This window comes from Pantherophis guttatus, chromosome 1 (assembly GCF_059756535.1).
Source record: "Pantherophis guttatus breed Tessera chromosome 1, ASM5975653v1, whole genome shotgun sequence".
NCBI lineage: Eukaryota > Metazoa > Chordata > Lepidosauria > Squamata > Colubridae > Pantherophis > Pantherophis guttatus.
In genome coordinates this window covers 304,747,966-304,760,230 of record NC_142063.1, presented here as the reverse complement: position 1 = coordinate 304,760,230, position 12,265 = coordinate 304,747,966, and the positions used below count along the sequence as shown (strand labels likewise).

The following is a 12,265-nucleotide window of genomic DNA, read 5'->3' as shown; positions in this document are numbered from 1 at the left end:
TCACATAAACATTAAAAGAAATTATCAATGAGAACCCATCTTATATTGATATCAATAACCAAAAGGATGTGAGTCCATTGTTTGTCATTGCTTCCAAGGTGCCTGAAACCTTTAGCCTGCCAATGAATATATTTAATAATTTATTTATATAATCAGTCAGAAGTCACTTTCCTTCATAACATAACAAATCTAATCAGTAGATTTGAAGAATCAGCTCTGAAGATGTTGGGCAGCTTATATGATGTAGATAACTATTCTTTTTTCTATCCGTTCTTTGTATATATAGAATTATTTGAAAATTCTTTTAATGGCACCTTTTTAAAATATCAAGCTAGGTTTTTAAAATCAAGGAAATACAATCTACAGGCAGTGAACATACATTCTGTACATTCAGCATAAAAATTCAGGCTTAAAAAAAATACAGAATATTCTTCTTTAGGGAAAGATTGAGGTTGAACTAATTATATCTAATAGCTTGTGGTTGACATATATTCGTTTATATGTTCATTTGTAAAATTATGCCCATTCTGCTAGCATCTGGAAAGCTCATAATATTTAAAATACATAGTTCTTGTTGGGTTCCTGTTGAAGCCATTTTGATGTTGCTTGGAAAATAGAGTAACTATGTTTAGAGCATTTGGTTTATGAAAAAACACAAATCAGGAAGATACCTGATTGCAAACATTTTATCTGTCCTGAAGGATTAATAGAGGGGAGAAAAATGACACTGATTCTCCCTATGGAAACTCCTTGCTGTGGGTGTCTTAATTACCCCAAGAATTCAAAAGGGAACCTTATTCTTTGTTTGAATTTACTGGTGCCTCAGCTTCCTGAATTCTGAGCAGCGTACAATATTAGAAAAAAACATAAAAAATGGCTAAAACGTAAAATGAGACAGGAAGCACAGACTAAAATGATCTAAGAAAATGTTTTTTAAAGAGATAATTATATTCCTTATAATGCTATTCTTATTATAAAATATAATAGGGATATTTTTCCTGTTTCTCCTGCCAGTTAGATTCATTTGTGAGAAATCTATTCCTGATTTTTTATTAAGCTCTCATTAATATGATTGAAAATACCTTTTAATATTTATTTATGTGTTTAATTTCTTAGCATTTGAAGGTAAATAAAATCCATGCTATTATAGTAAAAATGTTCTTCATTCTTTCCCCACCTAGATATTTGCAGTTACTCTTTAAATTACGTCAGTGTTACATATATTATTTGGGGTGGGTGGGTGTTGTCTATCTCTTTTTTTGCCTCTTAAAATGACGTATATTTAGTTTTTTTAATGTCTCATGTATGAGAGAATCAGTTTTGTTCCCCCCCCCCTTTTTTTTTTTGGGTTTGTGTTTGTGTGCTATTTGGTATCACTTGGCTAGATTTTCATGCTGGCCCTGAGCATTTTAATGAAATAACAGCTTTGCTGTTAACATATATCTGGTTACATTAGAGGAAAAAAACCACAGTAATTTGCAGGAACCCTTTATTTTTGTAGCACCCATAGTTGGGAATCTGCTCTTCCTTGAAATAAATGAGGGACCTACAATTGCCTCTTTCAGTCATCTTTTTGACTATTGGATGAATGTGTCCCTTTGGTCTTTGTCTCTGCCAACATTTTTAACGAACATGTTTTACATTGTTTTGATTTATTATTTTTATTTTTATAAAATATTAATAAATATTATATTTATTGAAAACTCTTTTGAATGGAAATGTGTATAGATGGCCAAATAAATGGGTAACTTTAAGCCAGCACTCCCCCCCCCCCGGTTCCCCAGTGCCGTCCAGATGTGCAGAATTCTAGTCCACGACAACTGAAAGAATCCTAACAAGCAGTCATCTCTAATTTAAATCTCCAGCACCTACATTGATGTAGTTAAAATTCTTCCTGGGCAAAATACACTGGATGTACTGTACCTGTTGCCCAATTTTCCTAATTACTAGAAAACTCTTGAAATAGAAAATAAAATTGGTATGATTTCCCCTCCTCACCCCAAAAATGTCAGAAATGTCAGAAAAGTCCATTTTAAAATAATGTATAGCACAAATGAATAATGAAAGTTTCTGCTTTGGGCACTTCAAGACATCTCAAATGGTAGGCTAGAGCAGAAGTCTTCAAACTTGGCGGCTTTAAGACTTGTGGACTTTAACTCCCAGAATTCTCCAGCCAGCATAGCTGGGAGTTGAAGTCCACAAGTCTTAAAGCTGCCAAGTTTGAAGACCTCTGGGCTAGAGGAACTGCTAAGACCGATGCAAACAGCTGCCACTGAACAGTTCAGGTAAGTGACTCTGTCTCACAACAGGATGCCAGGGAGTGCTGAAGATGTCGAAGTCTAAAAATGCATTGAGAAACCATGTATATACCACATGCACATCGGATATGCAATATTGGTGATATTTATTTATTTTTTCTCTTTACCATCAGCAGCATCATAACTGTCTGAAAACATACTGCAAACTAGGTAATGAGATTAACAGTGACAAAGCCTTGCCAGCAGCTAAACCATCTGATCGAATGTATAATGGAAAGGAAGGAAGGGGGAATACTGACAAAGCAAGGTGGTGAGAGCAATTCCTCCATTAATAATTAAAAGTTGGCAGTCAGAAATTTAGAGTTATTAATTAATGCCATTTGAGCTATGGGAACATTTGCAGTTGTGGTGATGGTTTTCGTATTCTTGATTGTAAGGTATTTTGTAGGATCCGTTACTGTTATTGTTTTTTAAAAAAGTTAAAATGTTAATCTATATTGTTCTGGTTAAGTAGCACTTTGGGAAAGAAGAATCTAAGTTAATTTGGTAGCAGTCATAATAGACAAAAACAGCCAATATTGTTTGGCTTGGTTTGGGTTTAGTTTAGGGTTTTGGGTTTTTTTGCTTTTTACATAAAAGAGCTTCTGGCCCTGCCCACCCCTTCCTATTTCCTACAGCAGTGTCATTGCACTTTACTGTTTATTGGCAAAAGCATTATGCTAGATTGTGGCTTTGTCATATCAGATTTGCAGCAGGAAGTGGTCTGAGACCACCACGCTGATATTGAATTGCTTATTTGAAAGGTGCCCCAAGCATACCAGGTGATAAGAGAGGATCCTTGCTGAAAATCTGCATCATATGCCAGAGATGCCAAGGTGAAAAGTGTGTGCATGAAATTAGCTTTGCTACTTGATTCCTCCACTTTCTTCCAGCTAAGAAGATGTAGACAGAGTTCCTGCCTGACAGGACAATATGTTGTTGTCATACCAGATGCTGCAGTTGTGCCCTATTCCTAATTGATGACCTAAAAGATTTTGTCTCAATTTGATAGGAAAGGTCTTCAGGTGATGTTTCCTAAATAAACTGAATTAACCTTGCATAACAGTCAAGGAACTGCATCGGTCTTGGTTTGTGTTTTTTTAAAAATAGTGGATAAAATCTTCTTTGAGCTCTCATTATTCTTTTTGTTTTTATCTCATTAGTTTTTTTATTCTATGTTAGTCTAAAACATCTTATCTGAACAATAGTATTTTTTTAAAAAAAATATGAATAATCCTAAATATTTGACCTGGATTTAAAAGAACATCAGAAATCCTGATACATACATACTTCATTCTTATTTGTATCCTGTAGCAAGAAAAATAAAGTATTTGAAAATATATTCCAGAGTATTATAAAAAATGAAAAGTATCTGTGTGTGACTATCATGAAGTTTCATTTCATCCCATTTTATTTATGTACTTACGCATTTTAAAACTTTTAATATTTATTGTACACTTTATTAATTTATTTGTATGTTTACAGTGACAAATAGTGTTATGTTCTCCAAAAGGAAGGATCTTTGTTGTAAATTCCAGAAGCATAAGGATCTTATTACTTAAGAAATAGTAATGAGCAATTTATATCAGGGGTGAAATGTAAAATTTGTTACTACCAGTTCTGTGGGCATGGCTTGGTATGTGTGGGGGTAATATGACTGAGTGGGCATGGCCAAGTTTTTTTTTTTTTTTACTTTTAAAACCATTTTTTCTACAACCTCTTCGACTGAAGAGGTTGTAAAAAAAATGCTTCTAAAGCCTCTGACGATCCCAGCTGACTTGCCTGATCGGCAGCGGCTTTCTTTTCTTTTTTTTTTAAAGCCTCTGATGATCCCAGCTGAGCCGGGCGATCATCAGAGGCCTTTTTTTTTTTACTTTTAAAAGCATTTTTTTGGCCAAAGAGGTTGTAGAAAAAATGCTTTTAAAAATTAAAAAAAAGCCTCTGATAATTGCGCGGCTCAGCTGGGCAATGGGGGGGGGGGGCAGGGATTTTTGCTACCGGTTCTCCGAACCACCCGCCTCCATCGCTATTAGATCGGGCGATCCGGTCCGAACCAGGAACATTTCACCCCTGATTTATATGTCTCCTAGTATGATATGATATTAATGATATTAGTTGTTAAAATATTGTTTCCAACTCTTAGCAACCACACTAAGTATATAAATATATACAGTACATGATACATTATCCAGGTACTCCCACCAAATCATGATTTAGTCTTTATTTTTTTCATCATCCACTTTCTTCAGCTTTGCACTTGACTGGCAAGCCACAATTAGGACTCAACTGACAACCACAATTAGGACTGAAAAATTTGTTGTTAAGCAGTGCAGTGGTTAAGTTGTTACTTTGCTACAGTTGTTGAGCAAATAGCCGCAGTTGTTAAGTGAGACATTGCAACTCCCCACTGACTTTGCATGTTGCAAGCCAGCTGGAAAATCATGTGACCACAAAATCAACGCAAATGTGGGCCAGTTGCCAAGTGCTAGAATCACAACTATGTGAACATGGAAGTGATGCAATAGTCGTAATTTTGAGGATGAGTCATAAGCCATTCAATGCACCAAAGCATTCATATTATTACCTTATAGCAGTGTTTCTCAACCTTGGTAGCTTGAAGATGGGTGGACTTCAATTCCCAGAATCCCCCAGCCAGCAACGGAGTTGAAGTCCACCCATCTTCAAGCTACAAAGTTGAGAAACACTGCCTTATAGTTTGGTGTGCCTTGTTTGAGGGCTTACTTATGTTGTTTGAGCTTGCATGTACATGTGCTCAGAAGATCAGCAAAGGATTTTAAGTTGTACCTTTGAGAACCATGGCTAATTCAGCACTGTGAAGATTAAGAGTTGTGGTTTGCACAACCCTACTTGATATAGAATTCCAACTTTGTATACTCATCTTGCCTATTAAAATTATGCTTTGTGTTCTGATTCTTTGTACTGTTTTATTCCTTTTCGGTTTCTTTCTGCATATTCTTCTGAGCAGAGTCATGGAATTATTTAGATCACTCCTCCCAACCTGGTGTTTTCCAGATACGCTGAGCTTCAATTTATCATGGGATTTAAAATCTAATCTACCTGAGGGATGCTACATTGAAGAAGATTGCTTTAGACAGTAAATACTTCATTTTGTATGCTCAAGTAAATTCATTTTGCAATTCTGCTTTTTCTTCTATTGTATATGTTATTCATCTCTTCATCTTATTGTTAATTTCACCCATCATTCTTTTCCTCTCATTTCTTCTTAGTAAAACAATCCTATCTTTTAAAAATTGTCCTTGATCCATACCATCAGAGTTCCAATTGGTAATTATAAGAGAGTTTATTATAGGAAAGCATTTCTTTTGTAGGCTATAGTACTTGCACAGATTAAGCTTTTGTGATTTTGACAAGAAATGCATATGTGAAGTCTTTGAATTCACGAGTTCTCTGTTATAGAAGCCGACAGATCAGATGTCACTAGCATAGTTGTTTCTAAGTCAGGCTGGAATCTGCCATTGTTCATGTATGTTAAAACTTGTATTAAAGGACGTGAAACCTTGTGTGTGACCGAGCCATGAACTTTAAATTTAGTATATAACTTTTTTCTTTTACAAAGGAAGAATATGCAGACCTTTGGAATAAGAGATAGGTCATGGCACGTATTAGTTGTATCTGAATATGCGGCTTATGTTCTGGCATTTGAAATATTTCAGATAAACAACTGAGTATTATGTCCTATATTGTATCTGATAAAGCACCTATGAACCACTCTAAGCAATAAATCAATAATAGTAGGTATTCTTCAGGTACTGTAAATTTATGTTATCAACATAATAGAATGGCAGCATGTAACTTTTCCCTGATTCTTTATTTTCCACCACCATCTCTCCCATCGCCCCATTTCTGAGATTTCTGAGGCATAGAATGAGGATATTTGTGGAGGTGGATGTCATATTTATTTATCAAACTTTTAAAACCACCCATTTCTCTCACAAAGGGACTCTGTGTAACATATATTAGTCCATAGCTGGGTGATGAGAACAGGAATATGAGACAACTAGCATACTCATTTTCTCTCTCTCTTCTTTCGCCTTTCCTCCTTCACACATCATTTGTGTGGTTTTGGTAGTTAGGTTTGAATGATGGGCAACCAAATGTAAACAAACTCACTCCTAGTGTGCCAATCTTGTCATTTTTTAAAAACTGTTTTATAGTTTATAATTAGGAACTTGGAAACTGACATTATTAGAATATTTTTTTCTTCTTTCCTGCTTCTTTCTTTTGGTTGCTGGGAATTGTTAACACTGAACTAGAAACCTTTGATTATGGTTGTAGATTGTAAGGGGTGATACTGGGCAGGAATGTGTGATTCTCACACCATAGAAAATTGTTTTGTAAACAAGTGATGGATAGCATAAACCTTCAAGGTCAGGAAACAAGTAGATGTAAACAAGTAGAATCAAAAAGGGAGAAGGAGATCCAGAATTCAAGCGTTGATACCAGCATATGCATATAGGCCAAAATTTCTTGGTGTTGTTAAATAGAGAGCATCTTATAAATACAACTTGATAATTTTTTTTTTCAATCTACTCATTCTGAGTCTCTTTGGAATTGTGGAATCTAATTGCTCTATCTGGTATGAAACTTTGATGTAGATGCTCCATACTATGAGTATAGAACATGATTTTGGTTTTATAGTACTCAGACTCTTGGCTGGCCCTAGTAATTCAAGCTAGCCGCTGAATTTTCTTTGTCAGAAAGTACTATTCAAGGATTCCTATATGGTCCTGGAGTAACTGTGATATGCTATCTCAGACTCTGTAAGTTAAAATGATTTCCAAATGACCTCTCCAAACATTGTTTTGATAAGCTTATCAAGATGCATCCAAGTACAGCCCAGATCAAAGTGAATGTGACAAATTTTATCAGTAGGATACTTAGCGGACATCTCACATTGGCCTGTTGCCAGATCATCCTACCTGCCCCTCCCCAACAACAAACAGGCTACCCTAATTACTGATGCCAGACAGTGTGTGGAAAATTGCAAACTTTTGCTGTTCTTATTGCTCACGGTGCAGGCCTGAACATGAGTGCTTACCAGTATTTGTTCACATTCATTCCTTGTCTTTCTCCACAGAAGCCCTAAGTATCAGTTCTGTTTCATCCTCTAAAGGACTATTGCAGTCCTTTAGTAAAACAAACAACTTCCTGGGATAGGCACACAAAGAGAAGCTATTTGGAAATTATTACCAAGTATGTGGTGGAATAGTCACAATCCCCAAACACCACTATCCCTCCAACACAAGTTAGAACAACAGGCATCCAAGGCCAGGTCTACCAGGCCACTTAGTTTCCAACTCTTCCCCTCCCCTAGTTGCAATTACAGGAAAGGAGACTTGGAAGATGGATGTCAGACCAGACAGGAAACATGACCAGATGAACTAATTGTATCTTATTCTAAGGCTACATTTGTCTATGCAATTATTTATTTATTAGATTTTCCCCCACCTTTAGTACTTTATAAGTAACTCAAGACAGTTAACATATTCCTTCCTCTTCCTAGTTTCTCCACAATAACAACCCTGGGAGATGGATTGAATAACTGGCTCCCTTGTTGCCCCTTCTCGCAAGGTCTTTACATGTATCATTGTGTTCAACTCTTCTTTACAAATTTCTACACCTCTTGTTTCTACCCTACTATATCTTATTGTCACCTTGCTCTCCACTCCTCTCTCTCTCTTTCTTTCCAGTCTCTTGTCACTATGTTTCTGTTCTTTCCCCTCCTTGTCACTTTGTTTCTCTGATCACCACTCTCAGGTTTTCCACCCTGTTCCTCTTCTACTTTCTTCACGCTCTGAGAAAAAGAGTGAGTGCAAACTGTAACCTCTTGCCTAACTAATGTAAAAACAACTAATATCTTCCTGAATCCCCAAGTGATTGCCAGTCACAAAAAGAAAAGAAAACCTACTCAGGACATCCTTGTCACATAGGGAACCAGTCCACAACCTTTGCAGCTTGACAGCCCGGGGGCGGGGAGGGGAACTGGGCCATGCGAGTGGCAGGCCAGTGCACAAGCTCAACTTGTGCAGGCGGCGAGATGGCTTGTGGATGCATGTGTACATCGACCCACCACTCACACGGCCCGGTTCTGAATAGGCCATGGCCTGGTAGTGGGCCATGACCCGGGGTTTGGGGATCCCTGACCTATGGTTATATTTATTTGCTATAATGCAAATGAGAACACACTTAAACAATATAAGCTAAAAAAAAAGCAATCTTTCAAAAGCATAATTATTGTATACTTTGTGTTGCTTAAAATGAATAACGGGGGCATCCTTTCTCAATCTAGTATTCTTCAGATATTTCAGAATCAAAGATTTGATGCACTAATATTAAGAAACCTGGATATGTTTGTAGTATTTCCATAATTCAACCTGAAAGTCAAATTTGTAATTAACATTGAATATGAAAGGAGTTAGTTTCTTAGAATTAATTAATTAATTAATTAATTCATTCATTCATTCATTCATTCATTCATTCATTCATTCATTCATTCAATAACTATACCTGACTCCCATCAATTCTCCCATCAACTCCCATCAGCTGACTGAAACATATATATTTTTTTGAATTGCTAATGATCTACTGTTATGTTGTATGGCCATATAGCACAGATTTTTCAGGCTGTTTTTATGTAAAGATTACTTTACATAAAAGTCTGGCCTCTGCCTTTGTGGCATTTATGTTGGAATTTTGTAAGCTGTTTTGAGTTGAGGAAACAGGGAGTGAGAGAAAATATATGGAAATAGAGGCAATGAGAAAACACAAAAATTCCAGCTGTTTATATAATTTGTCTAAACTAATTAATGTTAATACTTGATTACTGTGGCATGTGGTCCTCTTAATGTGTTGTTTGCATTCTTACAATCACTCTATTTTTCACTGTACATGCTTGGCAAGATTTTTTTCAAGTTAAATTAATGAAAACATGCTGCTCGCGTTCACCACAATATGTATTTTCTCATTTGAGACTTAATTTTAACTTACACTACAGCTTTATTTTCTGTGCAGTTAAAAAACAGAATGAAAATTCATTCCACTAAGTAAACCTAATGAAAAGTACAGTAATTTTATTTGTCTTGCATTCCACATAATACCATGTCTTGCTCTGTTTTCTCCCCCCAGTTTCCATTGCAAGACGTGTACAAGATCCCTTAGCTGAGCTAGTGAAAATTGAGCCCAAACATATTGGAGTTGGAATGTACCAGGTAAGGCAATATAAAGTATTTTAGTCTAAAGACTGTTGGACTAGTCTTTAGTCCAATATGATATGAAACATTACTTGGTAATTGTCAGCTAGTTATATGTCCGTTTTAAAAGTTTCATGGAATAGTAATACGTATTTTTTCTAGGATTAAATATGAAGGTTTAGTATTGCAGCTAGATTTATTGCCTATTAAAAACATAAAATCAGGCTTCTAACTTGATCTGCAAATCTTCCTCTCATTTACATAGGTGCAATGGTCATTTTGAATTTTTAATGTCATTTTGGAAAATGCTGTAAGATTCACAGTTCAGACAATTGGCCTCTGCCCTTTTTTACAGTTTTTTTCATCTAATATTTGGCTTTTTTACAGTTTCATCTAATATTCGGCTTTTTTACAGTTTTTTTCATCTAATACTTGTGGAAGTACTGACTATACTTTACGTTATTTTCATTAATTAAATGGCAAATTAATTCATTAATTAAATTTCATTAATTAAATGGGAAGTTTTTAGATTTTATATCTAAAAGATATAGATATATATAGATATCTGACTGACTGCATGGCTGAACTGTGTGTACACACACACAAACAGATTAGATGATGGATGGATGCATGGAGGGATGGATAGATAGATGTAGGTAAGTAAATGATAGATAGATAGATAGATAGATAGATAGATAGATAGATAGATAGATAGAATACAATAGAATACAATAGAATATAATAGAATTTTTTATTGACCAAGTGTGATCGGACACATAAGGAATTTCTCTTGGTGCATATGCTCTCAGTGTACATAAAAGATAGATAGATAGATAGATAGATAGATAGATAGATAGATAGATAGATAGATATCCAGTAATTTTTGGAATTGGATGTTGAAAATTATATGTGCCATAGGTATATATCAGTGGTGAAATGTAAAATTTGTTACTACCGGTTCTGTGGGCATGGCTTGGTGGTAGTGGGTAATATGACTGAGTGGGCGTGGCCAACTTTTTTTTTTTTTTTTAGTTTTAAAACCTTTTTTTCTACAACCTCTTCAGCTGAAGAGGTTGTAAAAAAAATGCTTTTAAAGCCTCTGACGATCCCTGCTGACTTGCCTGATCTACAGAGGCCTTTTTTTTAAAGCCTCTGACGACTGACTTGCCTGATCAGCAGAGGCTTTTTTCCCCTTTAAAAACATTTTTTTTATAACCTCTTCGGCTGAAGAGGTTGTAGAAAAAATGCTTTTAAAAGCCTCTGATGATCCCAGCTGAGCCATGCGATCATCAGAGGCTTTTTTTTACTTTTAAAAGCATTTTTTCGGCCAAAGAGGTTGTAGAAAAAATGCTTTTAAAAATAAAAAAAAAGCTTCTGATGATAGCGCGGGTCAGCTGGGCAATGGGAAGGGCAGGGATTTTTGCTACTGTTTCTCCGAACCACCCGCCTTCATCACTACTGGATCGAGCGATCCAGTCCGAACCGGGAGCGTTTCACCCCTGGTATACATGATATAAAGCCACTGAGAATTGGTTATAAGATGGATGGCGATATAAATGTTTTAAGTAAATAAATGCATAAATAAAAATATATGAAAATACAATGTAGTTGATAGAATATTGAAATGAAAAAATGTTTTTAAAAAAAGTAAAATTGCATATTTTTTCTGAAGAATCCATGAATCTTTAAACCTTGAATAGGATAAGGCATAAAGGAAGGTGATAGGCATTAAAAGATAATTTAAAAAAAAACTAGAAAGATCAATTTTTGAAACATATGAAATCTGATAAGGGGCTCAATGCCCACCCTAACCCAGGGTGTACGGGAATGGAGATTTCTTGGACATCATTAAGGTGGGAGTCATATAATTTATTGCTATGCCTTACCAAGCATATCAGTACCAATTGCCATATTTTAAGGCAATTTTCTGTTATTTATTGCTGCATAGACTCTTAGAATTTACTGTTGTGTGAGGCTTGCAAATACACATATATGCATTTTAATACACATCATATGATATAAGCAAATATTTGATGAAAAAGTTTAAATTAATTAACTTTTAAAGTTTAAAGTATCTATCTTTTAATTTAATGATTAATATTAGTTAAAAACCTCAGCTATGCAGATGATACCACCATTAGATGATACTAATGGCAGAAAGTGAAAAAGAACTAAAGAGCCTCTTGATGCAAGTGAAGAAGGAGAGTGCAAAATTTGGCTTGAAACTCAACATTAAAAAAACTAAAATCATGGCATCCAACCCTCTCAATTCCTGGCAAATAGATGGGGAAGAAATGGAGGTAGTGACAGATTTTATTCTCCTCCAGTCGGGCACGGCAGTCAGGATGGGTGGTGACTTGGCAGAGTTGCTTATTGGACCGGGTTATCTTGAAGGTCGGAAGTCCCCCCTCCTGCCTGCTGACTGACAGTTTTTCGACTCGGTCGAGTCAGGACCGGTCGTGTTTAGGGAGACTTCTGCAGTTTCAAAAAAAAAAAAAAAAAAAAACTAAGAAAGAGAAAAGACGCTAGAAGGACGTTTTAAAGAAGCGAGGCTGCTCTTTCTTTCAGCGTTGTAGCTGCCTAGCTCCGCTGTTGCCTCGCTAGGTGGATTGCCGGCTGGCGATCCACCCGCCGCGCGCACGAGTTCGCTCCGCCGCGTCGGCCATTCCGCCCTACAGCTGAGAGGAGGCATATTTAGATCGAACGCCGGCGGCTAAATTGAGCGTGTGACAGGAT

At 36.0% G+C, this 12,265-nt stretch overlaps 1 protein-coding gene across 1 annotated transcript in view; it reads left to right on the top strand.

Annotated features, from left to right (window-relative positions):
- The window catches only part of SRBD1 (S1 RNA binding domain 1), a 151,243-nt gene that overhangs the window by 69,589 nt on the left and 69,389 nt on the right, over window positions 1–12,265 (top strand). The window contains exon 16 of the mRNA XM_034427656.3: window positions 9,465–9,547. Within this exon, the coding sequence (XP_034283547.2) occupies window positions 9,465–9,547 (83 nt within the window). The remainder of the gene's footprint in view (window positions 1–9,464; window positions 9,548–12,265) is intronic.